Raw genomic sequence first — 25,503 nt, 5'->3', positions numbered from 1 at the left:
TAAATTTTATACTTGTATTGTACATACTACAAGTACTAAGCAGTCATGATTAAAAGAGAGAGATTATTTGACTGAAAATAGTCTTATACTCAAGTAAGATAGAACTAATGTTATAAGCAGGGATCATATTTTTTTCAGTTTTGTCCGTCCTAGACCGATTGGCGTCATGAAAGACCGACTGAAAATCCCAAACAGTCGGTCCGAATCTGTTTGCTTAAATTCTCATGTCATGAAATCAATTACACAGTGCACATGCTAACACACACTAATGACTTTTTTATCTCGATTAGGTGTGATAAACTATTCGCTTCAGTCTCTTAACCGGCAGGACCGTTTTATTGCACGTCAGACAAAGAATAAAAAACTTGTGAGCAGATAAAAGACGCGCTTGAAATAATTGAGGTTGGTAGAAAATTTTGCAAACTGAAAAAATCGAAAAACAAATTAAGAGACTCAAGGCCTGTGATTTACATATCGATTGATTGTCATTGTGTGTCTATTGATAGTTATCATTGTCAAAGAGGTTTCTCTGTTTTGTCTGCTAAGGTGACTGCGGGCACTGGTTTGATTATAATCGGTCTTCGATGTTAATTGATGTGCATGTGATACAAAACAATATGTTGCGATTGTAATGTATTGTTATCACTGAAGTCTGTAATCAATTTAATAATATCTGAGAAAGAAGTAAAAAATGATTCTAACACGGCACGTGAAAACTTTCATATAAACAAACAAGAAAATCATCTATGGGTTATTCTGCAATAATTATGGGCAGATCTTACACACTGAAAGCACGAATACAAATCCAGTTATATAATTATGAATGATAGTCGCAGATCTGATCGACAGAACAGCCGAAAGTTATTTATATGGGCGGAACTTAACATAAAATAGTACACAAGAAAAATAATATACATTGTATAAATCTTTAGTAAAAAACATGTAAGAATCGAAATAATTTGTGTACTTTATTGTTTGTTGTTGAATAACCCACGACCGGAAAATAAGATTCGTGGTTCCAAATCATTCGTGATTTAATCCCTAAACTATCGGCCGCGGGTTATTTGACAACAAACTATAACGCCCGCTATAACGTATACTGATTATTTCTTAATTATTTGGTTTTGTTATTGTCAGTAGCTTACTTACGCACAGACATTTGTTTGGTTCAGTGCATGTTTGTAAGCTAGTATCGAGTCGACACCGATTTCAAACATCCGTATAGACTAACACAGATTAATAATATTGACAACGATGAAAAAAGTCTGATAAAACAGCACACGAAACAACAATGAAACAGCAAATGATAAAAGCAGTTGAGAAAACTTGTATGTTCCGTTCCAAAAAAAATGCCTAAGGGAATTTTACTTGTACAATTATGAATGGCAAAATCAATGGTATATATTTTAACGTAATTTGTCATGATTTTGGATATAAATTTTTGGAAACTTTTTCTCCATTTATATCCAGACCGATTGATGTTGCGGGAAAATATGATCCCTGGTTATAAGATAATACATTGTGAGGTTCTTAATTGCTAGATTCTATCCTTGGAAAAAACTGTTGTTATAACTAATGCAGAACCAGATGGGCACAAATACACCCATTAATGTTAAAGCCTTAGTGTAATTTTTAAATTATAATAAGCAAAGGTATGTCCATTTTAGTAAAAAATATTTCAAAGTATAACCCTTTCCCACTCAGAAACACAGTGAAAATGGCTTTGTGCAAACAGCATAAAACCTGAACAGCCTGCAAGTAACTCTGTTTGCTGTTCACCAGTATCACAGGGTTGGAAATGAGCCTTTAAAACTGGATTTCAGTAAGAAAGGTCTTTATTTAAATTTAACTTTCAAAGAACTAAAAAAACATCAAAAAGTGTATCTTAAGTGGTAAAGGGTTATCTTCAGCTGGTAATGGAGCATGACCCCAGGTCTGACTTTTAAGTACCCCACCCACCTCTTCTCTTCAGTCTCCATAAAACTTTTCACTTTCTTCATACTTGTGTAACATTTATATCTTATTTTCAAATGACAGAAGGTGTCACAATTTTAGTACAAATATTTAAGCTTAACTTAAAGTGGTAATTGAACTTGACCCCAGGTCTTGCTATATAAAACTCCATCCCAGGGCTTTTTTTCCTATCTTTATCAAAAAAATAATATTTGTTCACAATTGTGAGAAATTTATGACCCAAATTTGTACAATTTAAAAAAGTTTGTGAGTCTTTTTTTCACAATTTTGAAAAGTTTCTGACTAATGTTTTTCTCTACAAATTGAGGGGCTATAGGCCACTTCACACAGACAGGAAAAAAAAGCCCTGAGATCCGGCGTTCAATTACTCCACCCACCTCTTTTCCTCTGTCTCCATGAAGCTCTTCACTTTCTCCATGGGCGGCGCCCTGCCCAGGAACTGCAGCAGACGGAGGCACATGAACGCAATCCACAGCTTCCAACCCTCGGCCTTCACGCGGTAGTCGTACACCATACGCTCCCACCAAGCCTGCGCACGCGCTATGGTCGTGATGTCAGCAGTCTCTTTTCGGTATGTGCCCGTGATTGCGCTGTGGAATCAAAGAAAATGAGTCTCTGGGAAAGTCTGGCTTAAAATAATGCATGTATGTTAGGTGTCCACCCTGATTAGCTTGTGCAGACCGTACAGGCATATCAGGGGTGACACTTTCTGCCTAGATTGGATTTTGCTGAAAAAAGACTTCTTTAAAAGGTAAAAAAAAACATAAACATGTTAAGTGTTGTCCCTGATTAGCCTGTGTAAACTGCAGTCTTATCTGGGTTGACACTTTACGCACCAGCAATAACCCCATTTCCCAGAATGCAGCTCAAATTTGTTTTGAGTTATTTATATTTAAGCTTAGAAAGAATTATAAAAATAGAGATGTGTTTGTGAAGCACAATGCCCCCTACTGCGCCACTTTGAAGCCATATGTTTGACCTTTGACTTTAAGGGATGACCTTGACCTTTCATCACTCAAAATGTGCAGCTTCATGAGATACACATGCATGCCAAATATCAAGCTGCTATCTTCAATATTGCAAAAGTTATCGCAAAACTTTAACCAAGGTTTAAGTTTTGGGACAGAATGACAGACAGACAGGCCAGAAACAATATACCCCCGATCAATCGATCGGGGGGCAAAAAAGTAGTCCTGACCCATTTTATGAACCAAAGGTACTTTCATTCAGACAATAACGGCTGATATTGTGTGTGGTATGTACTGCCAGATGATTGGGGTGTTCCAAACTGTTTAATATTTCTGGATACATCTACTGAAGCAAGAGACGTTGCCTTATAGAGACACTCAAGTATGTTTCCTGGGAAGAACCAGTACCTGGTGTATTTGGAAAGATCCTGAGAGCCCTTCCCTAAGGCTCAAACACTGGGCCTCTTGTGGCGGCCTGGACACGATATCCATTACACTAAAGTAAATTTGGTTGAATCTTGAGGCAATGATTTTTCTTTGAATGGCTGAGACATAAAAAAGTGTTGCCATTTTTTATTTTTGGTATATCTTTGTACAATTTAAGAGAAAAGAAGTGATACAATTACCTTTTTGCCATGATCCCATATCGGTCAATAGGATGGCCATGCTCTCTTGTGATTGCTCGCACTGTGTTCATATTCCTACACACAAAACATATCATTAATTATACAAACACATCTCTTACAAATATTTGAGATGTGTTTTGGGAAAACTGGGCATAAGGCATGTGCATAAAGTGATGTACCAGATGGGCCTGTGCTGTCTGCACAGGCTAATCAGGGAGGACACTTTCCGCCTAAATAGGATTTTTGCTAAGAAGAGACTTCTTGTAAACAAAAAATGTCATAAAAGCGGAAAGTGTCGTCCCTGATTAGCCTGTGCAGACTGCACAGGCTAATCTGGGAGGACACTTTTTGCACATGCGTTATGCCCAGTTTTCTCAGAACGCTACTTATACTATAATTATGCCACAGTAACATGTAAACTTTGATTACAAGACACATGATATATGATGCCATGAATTAGAATTTAAAAACATAAATATTTAAATTTTAAACAATAATTTATTTACTAATTTTTTAAAAAAAATTCTACTTTCTCGAATAAAAAACAAATAAATATAAATGTTTATATTTGGATCAGTTATTGGTGACTGGGCAATTGCAACCACAAGCACAAACAATACCATCAACCCCATGTTAGATAGTAGAAAACAACATCCAACCAAATATACCTCTTTTAAACCAACACACCATTACCTTATACAATTTTATGTTGACAAGGTTGAACACGTGCAATTAAATATCATTTGAACTTGAAATTATATTAATACAATATTGGTGGTGGGAAGTCATTTTTTTTTTTATTTCTTTTCTTTAGACAAAACAAAATGTACCCTCATCAACAGTTCCAAAAAATGTCCACAACACTTAATTTGATTAAAAACATGCTACACCAGGGCTTTTATGTGACAAATTTACTGTTTAAAATAAAAATGATGATAGAAATTAAATCAGATTCAACTTCAAAACTTGTTCACGCCTTACAAAATCTAACATCAATTAAGGAACACAGCTTGATATAAGATTAGGCCCCTCATTGAGAAGGGACAACGTCTAATATGGAATGGTCAATCATATCCTGTATCCCAGACAGTTTTTGTTTATTGAATACCATTTAAAAGTGTCGGTCAACATTGGGCTTTAATATCTTGACTTCATGGTGATGACATCGCTTGATTAAGTTCCAATTTAAGTTCTCGACAACTAGCGATGAAGGTCACTTACAGACCAACTGACAGAATGATTTCAATACAATGAACCTTATAAAAAAGTACCGATTTTTTAATCTAGGCCACACTTATGTTAAGGTTACATCGCACACACCTTATTACAAGCAAGAGTTCTCGTGGCATGCTCTTCAGTACAACCGTAACCTGATCAAAGTGCTCAGAGACCATCTTTCTCATGTGTGTTAAGTCTTCTTCTGTTAATTTACTCGACAGAAACATGGTCGGACGATTTATTGGCCGCTGTACCAAGATTTCGCAGAACAGCTCAGTTTTCTCTACAAGGGAATGAAATCTTCACACTTTCAGAGGTTTCATTAAAACCCCAAGAGACCTGACAAGATGAAAACATACCGGGCTACTGTTTGAAATTCTAAACAAGAGCACCGCATAACGGGTGCCAACGCTCAGCTGCGGGTGCATTTTTGAATAAATGAAAGCTTGTCAGATTATTTTTTTTTTAGAGGTCACAGTGACCTTGACCTTTGACCTAGTGACCCAAAAATGGGTGTGGCATGTAGAACTCATCAAGGTGCAGCTACATATGAAGTTTCAAAGTTGTAGGTGGAAGCACTTTGATTTTAGAGCCAATGTTCAAAACCTTGACAAAATGTCAAGGTTTTAGCACGACGCGGACGGCGGAGACACGACAACAGACACGACGAGCTGGCTATGACAATACCTTGGGTTTTCTCCGAAAACAGGCGAGCTAAAAACACAACTTAAATTCGCCTCCAGCCTTTGGACATCACCTGTCTTCTTTAAAACTTAATAAAACCTCTAAATTACATGAAATATTAATAACTAGCATGTCAAAGGTTAACAATATAATCTTCAAATCTGTATATTTGGGGCAAGACATGTTAAGCATGTTTGGAAACAACACCAAATAGATTATGATGCAGTTTTGACAAGAATACAGATTAACCCTAATGTATGGCCGACAAGGTTATCAAAACTATACTAGTATTACTACATATTTGTGTATACTTAATCAGCATAAAAAAAAACAAGATCCATTGGCTAGGAAAACCAAGTTATAACCAATCCGATGCAAAGATTTTTTCTTCGCATATAAGTAGTTCAACTATCAGATAATCAGAGAATACCAGTGAATATGAGAAAAGACTTTACATGCATTTAAACCACTGAGGGCCAATACATTGGGGCTTAACCGTTTGAAGGCAAAATCGTGACCAAATAAGGCACAACTAATCTGAATTTTATCTGAAAGAAAAGAAAAATGTGTGGCATTACATTTCCAAATGCTTTCCTATAACCAGAAAAACTTTCATCAATTAATAACACCAGAACGTATTTGCAGTGAAACCTGTCTTAACCAAACAGTCATATCAATTCTGATTTGTAAAAACTCTAATTGTATGCACAAACAACCTTCATAAACCAAAACCTGTCTGAATCGAAAACTGAAAACTTAAAGCAGAAATTGAATCATTCAATCTAAAAAGACCTGAATAAATGGCACAGCAGATTTAGTCCTGTGTGAAATCACAAAACCACAGCTGCATGACCGCGATAAATGGTGAAATACAATAACCTTGATAAACCAAACTCCTCTGAAAGGCGAAGATTCTGTGTACCGGTAGTATCCAAACTCTTCGGTTTAGAGAGGTTTCGCTGTAATATGTATTCCAATAAAACTAACAAAAGAACCTAACAAATTGTATTACTGTTACTTTGAACACATTTACTGTCTGTCAAAAGTAAATTTTTGTAAGCCAGATAAAAAAGTTTGTCAAAGTTTCATGAAGCAAATGTATATGGAGGATTTTTTGTCAGAATTAAATAAGTGTAAGATAATATGAGTTTATTCTAAAACTTTTAAGACAAAAACAGAACATCTGATAATAATGTCTACGTGTGTTTGTTATGCAGTGATATTTTTACAAATTTGCTCATCTGAGTCCTTGGACTCGATAACTTGCAAATCTATGGGTCCCCGAGATGAAAGAATGAGTCCAAATAGTGACCGATATTATTTTTTGGAGAAATTTCAATGCATTTTTGGGACTCACATAAGTCCAAACTTTGCATCCCCAGAGGGTGAGTTCAGGAAGCAGGACTCGCATTTAAAAAAACACTGGTTATGTCTCATTGACTCTTCTATTTCCTTGAGGAATTTTCCAAAAAAGCAACAGCTTGTGGTGTGTGGTTTCAAAACATGACATTAAATCATGTATTTAACAACTGTCAGTTCCTAGAGAGTTAATTTTGGATGTGAATTACATGAGTAGGGTCTTTCTCCAATGTTTTCAAGAAATAAATAGTTGAAACAGGCTGAATAGAAACAAAATCAACAAATAACAAAGTAAGTTTTCTTGCCCGCAAATAAAATCATTACATCATTATTGATAAAAAAGTTATGATTATAGTGTTCGGCATATGCCATATAGTCATCAAATATCTAAACATAAATAATTACAACTTTTTACGTTTTCTTATACACTGAAATCTGATTGGATAAACTGCTCACATGCCCTGTCTTTCATTGGGGGTAATTTTCCAGACAGTTCAAACCGCACAATGAAATATGTAAAATAGAGATCTACTATTAAATCCTTAAAAGAAATGCATGATTGGACATTTTTTGGAACTGATGATTATTTGGTTTAGAGAAAAGTCCCTGATGTGTGCCCAACTGGTCTCATTTTTTTTCATATTATAAAGACAGATGTTTGTATATTTAAACATGCAAGATTAAAGATATAACAACACTGAGCATGCATACCATGTAAAAATACCCCATCACAACTGTTTTAAGTAGCATTAACAATCTTTAAATTTATTGTCCCATTTTCTGTACTAACTTGATATAATGGTAATACTTTAAAAATCAATAATAAGCAGGCCCTTTTAAAAATGTATGTAAACAAATTGTCAGGATGAGAGCTTGATTTTCATATAAAAATTCCACACTAGACTTATCCACAGTTATAAAATTATTAAAGGATCAGCATGCAAAGAATTAGAAATCATCCACCGACATAAAAAACTTGAAGAGGACACAAAACACCACCAGTGCCTTTCTTTGAAAGAGGCTTCACATTACTGAATCTGTCTTTACCTAAAAATCAATAGCAGAGAGCTAGGCATGTCACGCATAGCTTGGAAAATGCGCTCATGGAGAATCTCAAAATCCTCCTTCATTTCTTTCTGGATCTCCTTCGGGAGTTTTCTAAACGCTTTCATGTTGACAGGCTTGTGTCGAAATAGCGGCGGGGCTCGGGTGAATTTAACCGGGCCCTGCTTGACAAGGCTGGCAAAGATCTGATAATCTGTGAGCAACAAAAGATTTATTAAGGCTTGGAAATATATACAGTGAATAAACAGGGTTGGAAATTAGTGGTTGCCTCCTTGTGGGTTTATACTTTTTAAAGCACGTAGATTCAGGCTCATAAAAGGGCAGCGTGCATCGAGTCATGACAGCAAATTTATAACATTGTCTGATTTTTTTATAACAATTAGGTTATTATGATGTGTAAGTGGTACTTATGCCTGGCTACAAAAGTATTTGGGGTTGTTGACCCTCTGGGCAATACACACAAATTAGTAAGTTTCTATCCCTGATAAAGCAAATGTATTGAGTTAAGAAAAAGATCTAGAGCCTAAAGCTGGGTGCTGCGCCCTGCTCCTTTCTGCTTCCCTCTACAAGAGATAGAGAATCTTCTGCAGTTAAATATATTATTAGAAATGTTTATTGCAAATATTTAAGAAATATGCTTAAAACAATAATGCACATTTGAGAAGACTTAGAAATTCCTTAGATTTAGCTTTTATAAGAAAATATCATCAGATACATATAGGTCCAGCTTTCCACCCTGTCACATTGAAGCCTCAACCTGTTACTTTTGTCCTCCTAGATCTTTCCATTGAACATGTAACACTTTCCAACTCAGATGTGCATTATACTAATATTTAGAAAATCAAAATAAATTCAAGACCTTTCAAACTAGATTCAAGTTTTAAAGGTTTTATTTCTAACCCTAAGATACTGATAGCAGCAAACAGCATAAAACCTAAACAGACTGAAAGTTAATCAGAGGCTGTTCTGGTTTTATGCTGGTTGCATAGTTAATTTCACTTTGCTTCTGAGCCGGAAAGGTTGCAATTCTCTACAACACTTAAACTATAAAATACATTTGTAAGAAGGTTAAACAAAGTTATTTCCTCCAACTGTAATGATAAAGCCAAAAGGCAACATTAGTAAAAAATAAACAACAACTCTAGTTGACAAGTAAAAAACCAAGATAACCCAAAAATTCATGAATCTTTGAAGAGAATTTACATCCAAATTGTAACATTGTACATTTAAGACAACTTGTCATAATTCTGCCAAAACTGACTTTCCTGTATTACTAATCTATCTTCACAGTAACTTCATTCAGTTGTGAAAGCCATCAAGCACTTTAAGATGACTTCTCAAACTTTCTTAACATAGCTAAGCAAAAATCCAGTTAACCCTTTCAGTGCGGGAACCGAATTTTAAAGGCCTTTGCAAACAGTTTGGATCCAGATGAGACGCCACAGAAGGTGGGTCTCATCAGGATCCAAACTGTTTGCTATTCTGATAGTATTCTTTGAAAAAAATAGAAGAAAATGCTAATTTAAGAAATTCTGCAGACGACATTTTAGCAGACAACAAATTTCCCAACATGCAAAGGGTTAAATCTCACTCTGGAAAAACCGGGCCGAAATATTTTTCCTCCAGACTTCAGAGGCTAATCTGGGACAACACTTTAAACACCTGCATTAAGCCCAGTTTTTTCACTGTGCTGCTCATATATATATCAAGAAAATTGTTTGCTGAATGTAAATCCTCTAAAATGATTTGTGAATTCGGGGGTAATGTGAATATATTAAGGCCGCGCACAGTGAAAAGTGGGTTTAATGCATGTGCATAAAGTGTCATGTCAGATAAGAGATAAGTCTGCGCAGTTTGCAAAGGCTTATCAGGGACTGCACTTTTCCCTTTTATTGTATTTTGCCTTAATTGTTCTTGAGGTAAATACAGTTTAGGCAAACTGCACAGGCTAATCTTTACGACATTTTACGCACATGCATTAAACCCCCTTTTCACAGAGCATGGCTCATTTATATTTGCGGCTCCTATGAAAACTGCCTTACCTTTCACCCCGAGGAGATGCGAGTATCGTTCCATGTCATCCTCGTTCCTCATGATTATGGCCTTGTAGAGGTTACACAGGTACTCTCGATGGCTCGGACGCAGGTAGTCATAGAGACCATGGTCTAGAAGCACGATTTCTGCTTTCTTGTCTTTTCCCACTCGAACAAACACTGCAAAGTTTCCAGTATTTTTTTTCTAACAGGTATTTGATTAATTGTTATTGTTTGTAATCATCAAACATTGCACACATTCCAGTATTTGTGTTTTAACAAAATTTATTGAATATTTATAAGTATTGAATCGGTGAATACTATTTAGTGTTTTTCCCAGGAGGGCAAAGGGGCATGGCGCATTACTTTCAAAAAGGGCATTTTAGCGCGCAGTTTAGGCAAAAAGGGGCAAAAACGTTCCGTGAATACCTGAATTACGTGGAAACATGTAATCGCATCAGAAGCAGTTGTGGAAAAAAATAACATATAAACAAGCACATTTAATGGTAATAGATGTATTTAACTTACTATGATTTATATTAATATATTTACCTTGCAATGTACATTAAAGTTCCATGCTGTTTCAATAAACTGTACAGCACGACAAACATAATAAAGCAATAAATGCATATGAATCTGATTATACACAGATCCACTAACATATAAATGAAACCATGTTTGTCTTATCCCATTTTCTAACAATAATCTCGACAGATGTTTAAAATAACATTGCGAGTAAATTGATCGCTAACAATATTCACAGGTTTGGAGCAGGTTTCCGTGACATCCATCAACAGAGTAGATTACAAATAAATAAATAATGGTGTTGCTATCTAAAACATTTTTATGCATCGTTGATTATCACAGACATTTCATTAATTCCTTCTTAATGTATAAACTCCATCGTTAATTCGATCGTTTACGACGTTATTTGCCATTTTAGCCGAGTCACAATTTAATTCTGTATAGTCCGCCATGTTGATAAAATGTCAAATGATGTAAGCGACAGGTGCGCATAGCAACATTAAATCGTATACGTGATTCGCATTTTGTTAAATTGGTATACGTCTCAGTAATTATTTCAATAATTAGATCTAATTATCTTAAAGACGAAAAATATAAAGAATAAATTTGTTTGTGAATTTATATGTAATTATGCGTAAAAATATACGCTTTGATATAACTGAATAATGCATGCACAGCACAATTGCCACGAGAATAACATCGAGTTTTTCATCAAAAGTCTCCGAAGTAATGATTATATCGTGGAGGAGTACACATTGCCGAGCGAAAAGTGCGCTTGGTATAACATAGCCACCGGCATTATCGATTGATACTGACACGGGGTTATTCACGCATGACTAATTCACAGGTTTGGAGCAGTCAGTAAGACCTAATCAAGCACGGTTATAGATTAAATCTGCTCAATTAAATATAGTCGATTAGACGTTTACGCCTCTCGAGTAAATCAAGCACAGTCGGAGCGTCACAGACAATCAAGGAAGCTGATTTTGCGGACCAAGTTAGATCGTAAGACAATAAAGATGTTATCGATAAGGGCGCGTGGCGAAATTTGCCTTTGAAAAAAAGGGCGCGTGGCGAAATTAGCCTTTAAAAAGGGCAGCGTGACGATCCTGGAGGGCGGCGTGGTTTTTCGCCACGCTAAAATGGCCTGGGAAAAACACTACTATTTGTATCAATTATATTAGATTAGATTTTGATTAAAAAAACTTGAAGTCTACATAAATCATGTGACCCCGGGGCATGGCCAATTTTGACCACAGTGGCATGACTTTAACAAACATAGTAGAAGACCACTAGACTATGTTACAAATCAAATTCTAAAAAAAAAGGTCATTGTTGTTTAGAGATTTTTGTGTTAGTTTTCAGTTTTAAAATCAACTTGGAAAGAGAGTCACCCAAGGATTATTGTTGTAAATATTCGTTATAAACTGCCCAGCGATTCAGGAGGAGAGGTCGTAAGAAAACAAAGTTTGTTGACAAACTAAAACCAACGACTAATGTCTACATATCTTACCATTGCCAGGGTGGGGATCAGCATGAACAAACCCAGTGAGGAAGATCTGATCTGAGAAGCAGCGCACCAGTTTCTGGTCAACCTAAAATACATAAAATGACAATGCTTTTTTAATCTTCTAAAATGGCTGTGCCATTTGTGCTGTGGTTGGTAACAATGCTTTTCTCATCAAGGCAACCTGGGGTCAATTTCGTCTCCTGGTGCATGTGAGCTTGGTTGGTGGTCACCATGCAAGACATGTGGTGTCTTCTACAAAAACTTAAGTCTCCACCTGCCCCCACTGCACAAGGAAACATACAAATTGAATATAATATTATTACACTAAATGGCAGATAACTGAATTAAACATTCACTCAACTTGTGTGAGTCTAGAAAGTTTAATAGCTATGTGAGCTTAGTGCTGCATCACTCCATGTCTGTCAAATATCTAGAGCAAAATATAAATACTTATTGCACAGGCTAATCAGAATGAAACTTTTCACCAAGATTGGATTTTCATTTCAAAGAGACTTCCTTTCAACTAAAAATTCCATAAAAGCGAAAAGTGTGACTGATTAGCCAATGTGGACTGGTGTGACTGATTAGCCAATGTGGACTGGTGTGACTGATTAGCCAATGTGGACTGGTGTGACTGATTAGCCAATGTGGACTGGTGTGACTGATTAGCCAATGTGGACTGGTGTGACTGATTAGCCAATGTGGACTGGTGTGACAGATTAGCCAATGTGGACTGATTAGCCAATGTGGACTGGTGTGACTGATTAGCCAATGTGGACTGGTGTGACTGATTAGCCAATGTGGACTGGTGTGACTGATTAGCCAATGTGGGCTGGTGTGACTGATTAGCCAATGTGGACTGGTGTGACTGATTAGCCAATGTGGACTGGTGTGACTGACTAGCCAGCGTGGACTGCAAAGGTTAATCTGGGACAACACTTTCCGCCTAGACTGGATTTTTGTTAAGAAGAGACTTCCTTTAAAAAATTCTATTAAAGCAGGAAGTGTTGTCACTGACTAGCCTGTGCAGACTGCACAGGCTTACCTAACACAACATTTTATGTACAAGCAATAGCCCAGTTTTCCCAGAGAGGCCCCAGTGTTTTACTTACGTCGCTCAACGAAAGTCCCATCTTCCGTATGCTCTCCATGTCGCTCACCTTGCATCCATCAATGAACTCAGCAGTTAAAACTCTCTGAAAATAAAAGAGTATGAAGTTGTTGTTTTTTCAAATGTACTATCAGTGTTTATGCAAGTGCAATATATATCAATTTGCAATGCTCTCTGAGACTTGTTTAAAAAAAAAACTACTTGCCATTATATAGTGTAATTTCTTCTGAAAATATCTTGCAGACTAGCGAGTTTTCCCTTGAATTAATCAAACTTAGCGATTTTCCATTCTCCAGTCACCCATTACTATACACCAAACACCAACAATGATACTATTTTCCCACAAAATGAGGGCTTAATGCAGATCCCCAAGAATTAGAGAAAGTCCTGCTATTTTATATCAAAGACAGTCTAAGGTCAATGTATGGTCAAATGTATCCCATTTTTACTCTGTCTTTTTCCAGACAGATGGACTGATATAAATCAAATAATGCTTGAACATAAATAGATTTATTTTATTCCCTTGAAGGGAATAAAACACACCAATATGAACACAGGCTAATCTAAACAACACTTTATGCACTTGCTTTAAGCTCAGTTTTCAGAGAATGAGGCTCACAAAAAATAAAAAAAAATCACATACAGTGCTTGTCTTGTCCCAGTGAACTTTCGGGACATAAACATAGTCCAGATGCCTCAAGTCGGCCTGGCATCGTTCTGAGTTCTTCCCTTCGTTAATGAAATCCAGCTCCTGTGCCAGCGTTCCCTTCATGTCCTGAAAAGAGGTGAGAACTTTTAACACACTGAATAATGGTGTAAAAGGTTACATTAAAGAGACTTTCCACTGATTTTTATTGTTTTGAGAAATGTCCATTGGAAGTCATAGTTTACACACCACCTCTGGACTATGCAGACTTAATCTTGAACATAACAGCATCTCTTAAACACTGGTTATACAAATATTTATTTTAAAATTATTGATGAATAACATTACTTAACCTATATTACTTTATCCCTAATTATAAATTATTATCCATAAGTGAAACAATATTTTTATTAATTAATAGGGCGTTTTTTAACATGAATGTATATATATTTTTGTTGTTTGAATCAATGACAAACTTTTTGAAAATTTTCTTTTTGGCAATCTGCAAAGAGGCCCCTTTAAGTATGTAAACGAATAGCAGGAAATTGGAATAGAGCGGTTACCAGTTTATTCAATTCCATAAATTAAGAACCCATGAACATGTGGACTGGTCTAAAATTATGGACTTTTCTTGTCATTATATCTTTTCTAATCTTATCAAATTGTTAAAACACTTTTTATAAAGTTATATATTTTGTGAGAAAGAAAACACAGATTGGCCACCTATCGTTTCAAATTGTTAAAATTTCTTAAAATTAGCACTATTTGGTAACATATATAAAAGACATAATGATTTTAATACAAATCTGATAACCGCACATACTATTTCTTACCTGTAAAACCCAGGCAAACTCAATCTGATAACCGCACATACTATTTCTTACCTGTAAAACCCAGGCAAACTCAATCTGATAACCGCACATACTATTTCTTACCTGTAAAACCCAGGCAAACTCAAACTTGGGGTGCATCCATCCGACCACCTTGAGCAAGATTTCACAGGTTTTGATGTCCCCAGCAAAGCGGTCCTGCAAGTCTATGTACTGGACCTGATATCAGGCAATTTAGTTAAAGCAGGAGTCACTATAAACATTTAAAGGGAAACAACTCCGTATGTAAGCCACATTTAGGGGAAATTGGGCTTAATGTATGTGCGTAAAGTGTCGTCCCACATTAGCCCTTGCTGTCTACCTAAATTGAATTTTCACTAAAAAGAGAATTTCTTTAAACAAAAAATACCATAGAAGCGGTGAAGCGGAAATTATCATCCCTGATTAGCCTGAAAGTATCATCCCTGATGAGCCTGAAAGTATCATCCCTGATTAGCCTGAAAGTATCATCCCTGATTAGCCTGAAAGTATCATCCCTAATTAGCCTGAAAGTATCATCCCTGATTAGCCTGAAAGTATCATCCCTGATTAGCCTGAAAGTATCATCCCTGATTAGCCTGAAAGTATCATCCCTGATTAGCCTGAAAGTGTAATCCCTGATTAGCCTGAAAGTGTAATCCCTGATTAGCCTGAAAGTATCATCCCTGATTAGCATGAAAGTATCATCCCTGATTAGCCTGAAAGTGTCATCCCTGATCAGCATGTGAAGACTGCAAAGGCTAATCTGGGACAACACTTCAGGCACATGCATTAAGCCCTGTTTTCCCAGAATGGGGCCCTTAGATATATGCTGATGTACAGGTATTTGCAACTGAGTTATGTTACTTGCACTCAGTATTTGTGAATCCTCTGTTCCATTTAGAGACATGAAATATGTCATTTAAATAACTTTTAAACATTATTTATGAAACCTTCATAGATATTTACAACTTGCCATGGAGTTTATTTACCCTTAGGCTGCAGTCTGGGGGAGAGACAGTGATACATGCTGACAGGTGGTTAAACTGCACATTTCAACATTAAATACATACAAAATTCTGATAGGTCCTTTGTTTTGTTTTTCTCATGAATAACTATTTAATTTACTTACATAAACATTATCAATCCTGAAATCAAAGAGAATTAAAACATAGCAAATTCCCCTATTTATAACAAAAGCTCAAACAGTTTTCGGCAGCCAATGTCCAATTTTCCCACAACAACACCTAACTATAAAAGCACCAACCTTGACTGCCACATCTTTTCCGTCGTGCGTTGTAGCCTTGTGAACTTGAGCAAGGCTGGCCGCTGCTATTGGCTCCTCGTCAAACTCTTTAAACAGAGTGTGAGGCGACTCACCGAAATCTTCTATGAACAACTCCTCCGTCTAAAATCAGCATTTGTTTTTCTTGAGTTCAAATATGAGAAAGTCATACGTCCCCCGTATATTCATCAATACAATATGAGCCACATGATGCAAAAATGTTTTTATCGCTTTATGCAACAAGAGTAGCTCCATACCAGCCTGTGCAGAGTAGCTCCATACCAGCCTGTGCAGAGTAGCTCCATACCAGCCTGTGGTAGCTCCATACCAGCCTGTGGTAGCTCCATACCAGCCTATGGTAGCTCCATACCAGCCTGTGGTAGCTCCATACCAGCCTGTGGTAGCTCCATACCAGCCTGTGGTAGCTCCATACCAGCCTGTGGTAGCTCCATACCAGCCTGTGGTAGCTCCAAACCAGTCTGTGGTAGCTCCATACCAGCCTGTGATAGCTCCATACCAGCATGTGGTAGCTCCAAACCAGCCTGTGGTAGCTCCATACCAGCCTGTGGAAGCTCCATACCAGCCTGTGGTAGCTCCATCCAGCCTGTGGTAGCTCCATACCAGCCTGTGCAGAGTAGCCCCATACCAGCCTGTGGTAGCTCCAAACCAGCCTATGCAGAGTAGCTCCATACCAGCCTGTGGTAGCTCCATACCAGCCTGTGGTAGCTCCAAACCAGCCTGTGGTAGCTCCATACCAGCCTGTGATAGCTCCATACCAGCATGTGGTAGCTCCAAACAAGCCTGTGGTAGCTCCATACCAGCCTGTGGAAGCTCCATACCAGCCTGTGGTAGCTCCATCCAGCCTGTGGTAGCTCCATACCAGCCTGTGCAGAGTAGCCCCATACCAGCCTGTGGTAGCTCCAAACCAGCCTATGCAGAGTAGCTCCATACCAGCCTGTGGTAGCTCCATACCAGCCTGTGCAGAGTAGCTCCATACCAGCCTGTTGTAGCTACGCACCAGCCTGTGCAGAGTAGCTCCATACCAGCCTGTGGTAGCTCCATACCAGCCTGTGCAGAGTAGCTCCATACCAGCCTGTGGTAGCTCCATACCAGCCTGTGCAGAGTAACTCCATACCAGCCTGTGGTAGCTCCATACCAGCCTGTGGTAGCTCCATACCAGCCTGTGCAGAGTAGATCCATACCAGCCTGTGGTAGCTCCATACACGCCTGTGCATTTGCAAAGATTGGTCAGGAGCTACCCTGTCCGCTAGTTAGACCATGACATCTTGCATGACTTTATGGTGGACAGGAGCTACCCTGTCGCTAGTTAGACCATGACATCTTGCATGACTTTATGGTGGACAGCAAAGGTCACCAGAATAAGACAAAATAAATGCCAAGGCTGCTCCGGAGCCTTGCTGGGTGCATATGACATAAGATCCATTTTTGCATGATGTGGCTAATATTAATTTATTGACAAAATACTTGTAAAGCCAACTCACCCAAAAAAGTGTAAGTTAAATTACCCGCAAGACATGATTGAAAATCCAACTAAACATACAAAAGCATATGATTGGCTAGTGCATAGTTCCAGTCATCTATACCTTGAATGCACATGACACTTGGGTCAGATTTATGAGTATTGATGAAATCAAAACTGCTACATGTGATCTTGACTGGAAAATTAAGAACTGCTTAATCATGCAAGGGATGTTTTTAGAGCCCTAATTTGGTCATTTTTCCAATAGCAAAAAAGTATCTTTTTCCCAAAGCCGGAAACAAAATTCCCTATTATGGTTTGACTTTTAGATGTCATGTGGGAAAAGATCTTTTAATTATGGCAATAAAGATTAACTGGCAGGTCTTTCAGGTTTTATGCTGCTTGCTGCTCATCAGTGTCATAATTTGGAAAAGAAAAGTTAAAAACTTGAATCTATGAAAAAAATTCTTAAATTTAATTTGATTTTGTAATGGTCAGAATGCATTGATAAGGAGTAAAGGAAAAGATCATATTCCTACAATGGTGTGAAAAAGCCCTGGCATGGATATATGAATAAAGTTACAGAAGAAAAGCTGCACTAAAAACGGTTGTACCTCTTCAGGGCCCATGTGCAAGGCCTTGTCCTGCAGAATGACTAGAGTGTCCACGTACTCCTTCGGCAAAATGTGGTTCATAGACACGAGACCCTGGCCCAGTTTCACGTACAAGCCCCCATTGTTCAGGCAGCCCATGAGAAGCTTTTCAGCGGAACGCTTGTGACAGGCCCGGATCATTTTGTCGTAATCGGGGGACTCATCTTCCAGACCCCATAGCGACCATTTGTAGTCGATAGAAACAGAAAGGCCGATGACAGCAGACCTGAGTAAATAAAATAACCCACTGAGAATGTTCTTATTTTTCTTTCATAATTCACATTTTAACCCCAACAATACAACTTAACATGGCTTTTACCATAATATTCTTAATTTAAAAACTAATCAACATGAATTGCCATTAATTTTATACAAAACTTATCCTTAACTTTTTACATTCATGTACTTGTGTCACATTAACATTTTAATATTTTGCTTTATTTTTTCAAAAGTCTTGCTAAAGTAGTCTTGTTCTATTATCATTGGATCCAGATTTTTCTAACCAACAAACAGATGGACGGAAAGACCAAAAAACTGATATTATGTATATATTTCTACATGTAATACATGACGTGATGTATTGATTATACACTTTTTGAGTCAACGTAGGATACATGTGTGACTTTTCAATTATTTCTCTAAGTAAACCATAGCATATGTAACCGTAGAAACAACAACCTGACTGCAAAAACTGAAATAATTTGATTAATCCCCTTTAAGGCTCTCTATCAACACACCACGTTTCATCAAACTAGCATGAGCAGGGTTGTCATTATGATTGTAAACAAAGGATTATTTTGGAAAAGTAACCGATATGGCTGGGGGTCAAGGGGGCCGCCTAGGCCCCCTTGTAGGTACAGGGCAAGGCCCTGGTAGGGAGGTCAGGTGGGCGAAGCCCCCCGACCGAAAATGAATTCTAGACATTTATGGTACAAAATACTGCTATTCTCAGAGCATAAAAAGTTAAAATGAGGTCTAAAAAGAATAGAAAATTTTAAGATTTTCACATTTTTAGTATACTGTACAATGAAAAAACATATTATATTCATAGATCTTTGCATGTTCCAATTCTATCCATTACCTGATAACCCAGTATTATTACGATTTCTTTTTTTCAAAACCAAATTACGCCCAATTTTGACGATGAATTTTGTCCGCCATTTAACGCAAGTGCATATACAAATTGAATTGTGGGATTGGGGAATTCCCATTGAACATGCGTGAATCACGTGACGCAATTTGAGAACATTGAGAACCGTTTATATTAAGTAATTACGACAAGTCAACCACTCCATCTAAACTTTTTACATGTACGGTACCTCCTTTCAGAAAAGTTTGCGAAAATGAAAGTGAATTTCTGAGAATAAAAACGCGCCTTTCTTTAAATTTTACCGAGTACTTTTCATGCCGGATCGTGACACTTGTCAGGTCATTCATGCATGTAGACCTTCATGTATATGTATGCATAGTTTGGCAATCTCAAAACACGTTATTTACAAATGTACCTACTTATTGCATTATGTGTTATGACCATTTGTATAACAAAATGCATTATTTAATTGAAGTATTTTCAAATGCGTATAATTAAATGTGTTATCCGAAATCATTTTCAGATTTCATTATTCATGGAAAATTAAGAAAATTCTAGCAACAGAGACACATTTCTCGTGTTTTTAATGTACAGATGAAAATCATGCCAAAGTTAGACTTCATGTATAACATATTACGTCATTCTTCCTCGGGGAAAGCGTGGACTTTAATATTTAGATACTGAATAACAACTTTGTAGCGCAGAGGTCGCTAATATCTTTTATTTTGGTAGAAAATTGAAGAGCATTTTTTAATATGTGGAAACCTTTTCTCTAACTAAAAAAACAAGTCAATTACGCTCTACAGTGCAACATTCGTTGAGATACGGTCAGTAATAATCTGTGAAATGTACAGCTATTTGATACAATTTCATGTGGGGTTGGCGTGTATTCGGCTGCCTGAGCGCTGATTGGTTGAAGTGCTTACCAAGAATAAATCAATATTGGCCACTCTCTGAGAAATTCTTTGAAAACAGTAGCTCTTAGGCGGAGTTAATGGACTGACTGAATGACGGGCGTACTATAGTACGTTTATTCCTCGTCAATTGTTTCGGTTTGCATGATCAAAACTTCAGTTCGCAATTAAAAAGATTCAGGAAAAACAACTGATTTTCTGGCGATTTTAACCGATGAATTCGATCAGCAATCGGTTAATAATGACAACCCTGCTTGAGTAATTGACGAGTTATTGCAGGATCCAGATGTTTATTTAAAATTAATTTGTAACCATAGCAACCATTTTTGTTCCTCAGCATTCACTGGATCCAGTTATGGAAGAACTGGCAGAAAACCTTTAGTCACTTCTGGTAACACCAGTATGAAACTATGGTTCAGACAAAAAAGCATTCTATTTCAAATTGAATGCAGTTACCTAAAAAAGCGTACAAATCCACCAGCAGTCACTCTCACTTTGCGTCGATGTTGTTCCCTCAGACACAGATATCCAACACCACCGACAGCTGATAAAATCCCAGTGGCAGCAAACAACTTTTGGCTCTTTGACCATTTGGTTACCTGAGAACTTCTAGCACTGTTGTTAATCACATTTTGATGACACAGTCTTAACTGATTTGTATTCACTACAAAATTGTTTCTGTTTTTTACACACTGCAAGCAATTTAATTTGTTTTTCCCTAATGAGAGAACGTAAGTTATTTTCTGTGACTGCATGACTGGAGATGCAAGTAGGAGTAGTTTTATTCGTCCTGAAATAAAAATAAAAATGCAATGTTCATATATGCTAAAAACTATACCATGACAATTCTTAAATAATAATGTTGAAAGATTAACACCTCACGCAGGTCACAGATTTTATTGAGAGCAGAGCTTTTTAAACTTGAAGTCATTGACATATTGAAATGTCAAACAATGAAAAAAAAATACCATGGTTCCATACATACAAACATAACAAACTTGAAGTCATTGACATATTGAAATGTCAAACAATGAAAAAAAACATGGTTCCATACATACAAACATAACAAGGTTGGAAACACTTCTCAACAATTAGCTTTTCATTAATTATGGCAACTACGATGTTCCAATACAACAAGGTTTTAATATTAACTTATTTTAAGCTTACTTAAGCAATCTACTATCCATAATAAACTTGCAAAACTTTGTTATTGCACCAGGTTTTTACCTAATGGCATTCAGTGCTCCAGCTAGGATTTGAAAAGGGCAGGGGGGCTTTTTTGTCAAAAGGGCACTTTCGACGCGCAGTATTTTGTCAAAAGGGCACTTTCGACGCGCAGTATTTTGTGAAAAGGGCACGTTCAAGCGCGCAGGTGTTTCTGGAATGCTTCCTATTGCGTGTTAATTTATATGTTATAAATAATTGTATTATTCCCATTATTATTAAACCATTCAAATATAATGTCTACAATGAGGATTAAACTTATTACAATCACGGATTCTAGATTACACGGATAAGAAACGGGACCGTTACGCCAAATATCTTGTCGTGTCTAAGTCACGTGACCGTGTCGTAACTATCGATCTTTTATCGAAGCGCCGAGGTTATAAATTTGATGTACTCACTCACGTATTTTGTTAAATTATAGTTTCATTTCTAGGCCGATTTTGACAAATTATATATCATTAGAAAGCTAACGTAACGTAGTTTTCAGATATATCATTATATATTGAGTTTTTCTTCTGATTTCGGCAGCCCGGCGAGTTATAACTTTAACTTTTGCAAATAACATACCGTTTTGGAGTTTTAGAATCTAGATTTACGGTTGACATGTTCGTACTTTATACCGATTTGTAGCGTTTATATTTGGAGTTCAGTTTTAAAAATAACATCTTGCTTAGGAGAATAGAATTCTGTATACGATAGAAAAAAAAATTGTTTAAAAACTAAAGTAATTAAGGAATGAAGGCGGGAAAATGTAGCGCGCGTTCCTAACGCTCTGAACTGATGCTACGGTCTTGGCGATTATGCTTTTGTTTAGATACCGGCCATTGAATTTCCTTTGCCATGATTATTATATTTTTTATGAAATATATTGAAATATTTTGTTCTAGAGACATATCCATAAAGCTAAGTATTAATGAAGCTTAATAAATTTACGATTTCAGCTCTTGATTATAACACAGAAAGGGTGTTAATTTTATGATGAAACAGCGTATACAAATGTATAGCGGACCCTCTTGATATTTTTCGGCTTTGCATACTTCAAATATAATGGGTGTCAAAACATTCATCGTTTGTTGTTTATTATCAAAAAGGTAATTATGTAAAATTATATGAAAGGTTATTAACCATAAATTATAAATTAATTAAAATTATTTAAAGATTCTTGAAAATCACGGTCAACTGTCTATGCATGTATATTGAAATATCTTTATAAGTTAACAGAGTTATAAATATATAGAATTCTAAATTAAAACACTGTATTATTTGTATTTTTCGGAAAGATTATTCATACACTCTTTATAGGACTACGAAATGACGGAGTTTTTTTACCGGTACCCCGCTAAATACGTCAAATGTTAAGTATTAGATTTTTTAAATGTTTAAAATGTACATGTATAGGTATTAAGCACTTATAATTATTGTGATTTAGCTGGCTGACATCTATACAGTATTTAGTTTATGGCAATCTGTATGGGCAGATGACTATAAATGTTTTCAATACGCTACATATCTCATAAACGCAAAATTGAGTATTGGGCGTTACATTACTCCAAGAAATGACCACTAATACCACGAGAAGACATGGAGGTATCATAAAAAGTGTAATCTGACCAGACATTGCCACCTGTGGTTAGGGACCAATATACAAGTATAGGTCCCTGCTGTGGCGTATGACACCATAGTGTTATTTAGTATTGGTCGGCACAGTATCTGATCATAACGAGATAATTGGTTTGTGCTGAACACAGGGGCAATAAAACCACAGATCTATCAATAAACAAGATTATTGAGATATCTTTTTTTGAACACCGCGATAAAAATGCTCAAACCATGGACTCTAGAATACACGGATAAGAAACATGGCAACATTCTCAGAATCATCACTGCTATATGTGTAATCACCTAACAATTCGTCTAAAAATAATTTATATATTTGAGTTGAAGACGATGTACTGTTGTTTAAGTCTGAATAAACTATCTGTCTGCCTGTCTAAATCCAAGCCGTCATCGTCCCGGTGAAAAAATCTGATTTTCAATAGTTGGACATGATGCCCTGATGTCAAAATACGAAATGACCCGCGTAACACGGACCGTGATTTTCAAGAATCTTTAATAAATTGATAATTTAAGGTAAATAACATTTCAAATAATTATACATAATTACCTTGTTGATAATAAACAGCAAACGATGAATGTTTTTGACACCCATTTTATTTCAAGTATGCATGCAAAGCCGAATAATATCGAGAGGGTCCGCTATATACGCTGTTTCATCATAAATTTTACAACCTTTCTGTGTTATAAACAAGAGCTGAAATCGTTAATTTATTAAGATTCATTTATAATAAGCTTTATTGATATGTTTCGTGAACAAAATACTACAATATATTCCATAAAAAATATAATAAGATGGCAAAAGAAATTCAATGGCCGATTTCTAAACAAAAGCATAATCGCCAAGACCGTAGCATCAGTTCAGTGCGTTAGGAACGCGCGCTACATTTTCCCGCCTTCATTCCTTAATTACTTTGGTTTATAAACAAATTTTTTTTCTATCGTATACAGAATTCTTTTCTCCTAAGCAAGATGTAATTTTTAAAACTGAACTCCAAATATAAACGCTACAAATTGGTATTAAGTACGAACATGTCAACCGTAAATCTAGATTCTAAAACTCCAAAACGGTATGATATTTGCAAAAGTTAAAGTTATAACTCGCCGGGCTGTCGAAATCAGAAGAAAAACTTAATATATATTGATATATCTGTTTACTGCGTAACGTAAGCTTTCTAATGATATATAATTTGTCAAAATCGGCCGAGAAATGAAACTATAATTTAACAAAAGACGTGAGTGGGTACATCAAAATGTATAACCTCGGCGCTTCGCTGTACGCTAATCGTAAAAGATCGATAGCCACGACACGTTAAAACGCGCGGTGGTAAAACATAAAATTTGTATTTCTTGTGTTTAACTCGCTATAAATCCATTAATAACAACAGGAATATACTAAAAGTTATATTTTTTTGAAAGAGGAATTAATAAGCAACAAGATAACGTATAAACCAATAAAATCGGATGAATAGTTTTTGCATAAGATTGAATTTACTAAAGTAAGGGTCAAATACTCGATTCATCTCCTGTCAATATACACTCCGTGTTACAATGTAATAAGAGATTTATGAATTATCATATGTAAAAAAAAAAAAAAAAAAAAAATTTTTTTTTTTTTTTGAGGGGGGGGGGGGCAGGGCGGAGTTTCGGGGGGGCAGGGCGGAGGTTCGGGAGGGCAGGGCGCGGCGCCCTTCGATTAAGGCCTAGCTGGAGCACTGGGCATTCATGCCCTTATATAATCGCTTATCCGAAAAACTATGCACGTTATGAAACACATTTTACTTCAATATTTTGGAACTTATATTGAATGAAACATCACATTTTATTCACTCCAATAAATGTATAAATGGCATATTTATATACTCACAACAGAAAAATGTAAATTGAATGTAAAAGTTAGATTGAACGTGCGAAGTATTTACTTCACCGACCTTTAAAATCTTGTTTAGATGCCCAAGCTGTAAACTTGCAAGCGTCCAGTGATTAGATTTTCATTTCGTAAATCCCGTCGCTCTAAATCACAAGCGTATCGGTTAAGTTTGTAGTTATCACAAGCTTGTGAGAATTAAAACATAAGCAAAGAGTGCTTCAATAAACTCTGACTAACAATCACGCCACAATTTAGATTACTTAAAGCATTTTTTTAATAAAGAACTGATTGTTCTGTAAATATAACGTAGCCTCTTTTCCTGTATATTCATCCACTTCACACATTAACAGATTATAAATGCACACAATTCAAACAAGTATATATGACGCCTTTTTCTTGAAGTTTAATGTGTTTCCTTGTAAATTAAAGTCAGTAGATGCATAGATAATATTTTTTGTAGTTACAGGCAGATTTTAGGATGGTACCATAGCAACCATGAATTTGTCAGATCTTTCCTATCAATCTGTTCAGTTTCCATTTTGATAAGAAAACTTCTTTTTCTTAGCAATTTTAAAGCAATTTTGATAAACTTCATTATAAGCTTTCCTCTCCTGGCATACACACAGCCGTTCATTATTTGAAATTAAGATTGTGCAATATCATTGTTTTTTACAAACTTTGTGCAATATCATTGGATTTTACAAACTGTGTGTAGCAATTTACATAGAAATTAATCCTTTTAATTTTTTTATGTTTTTACACAAAACGTATTTCCCCTCATTATTTCCACAACATAAGAAGAT

The 25,503-nt window shown here is 36.3% G+C and overlaps 1 protein-coding gene across 1 annotated transcript in view; it reads right to left on the bottom strand.

Annotated features, from left to right (window-relative positions):
• LOC127845420 (uncharacterized aarF domain-containing protein kinase 5-like) overlaps positions 1-24,795 on the bottom strand; it is a 32,436-nt gene extending 7,641 nt beyond the window's left edge. Inside the window, exons 1-12 of the mRNA XM_052376321.1 lie at positions 24,762-24,795; positions 20,446-20,779; positions 17,947-18,211; positions 15,835-15,975; positions 14,655-14,768; positions 13,717-13,848; positions 13,075-13,158; positions 11,966-12,047; positions 9,937-10,107; positions 7,877-8,087; positions 3,569-3,643; positions 2,352-2,564 (exon numbers count right to left, since the gene is read on the bottom strand). Coding sequence (XP_052232281.1) covers positions 2,352-2,564; positions 3,569-3,643; positions 7,877-8,087; positions 9,937-10,107; positions 11,966-12,047; positions 13,075-13,158; positions 13,717-13,848; positions 14,655-14,768; positions 15,835-15,975; positions 17,947-18,211; positions 20,446-20,744 — 1,787 coding nt within the window. The 5' untranslated portion in view covers positions 20,745-20,779; positions 24,762-24,795. The remainder of the gene's footprint in view (positions 1-2,351; positions 2,565-3,568; positions 3,644-7,876; positions 8,088-9,936; positions 10,108-11,965; positions 12,048-13,074; positions 13,159-13,716; positions 13,849-14,654; positions 14,769-15,834; positions 15,976-17,946; positions 18,212-20,445; positions 20,780-24,761) is intronic.
• Positions 24,796-25,503: the final 708 nt, after the last annotated feature.

This window comes from Dreissena polymorpha, chromosome 9 (assembly GCF_020536995.1).
Source record: "Dreissena polymorpha isolate Duluth1 chromosome 9, UMN_Dpol_1.0, whole genome shotgun sequence".
In the NCBI taxonomy this organism is placed as follows: domain Eukaryota; kingdom Metazoa; phylum Mollusca; class Bivalvia; order Myida; family Dreissenidae; genus Dreissena; species Dreissena polymorpha.
This window is presented reverse-complemented; position numbering and strand designations above follow the sequence as displayed.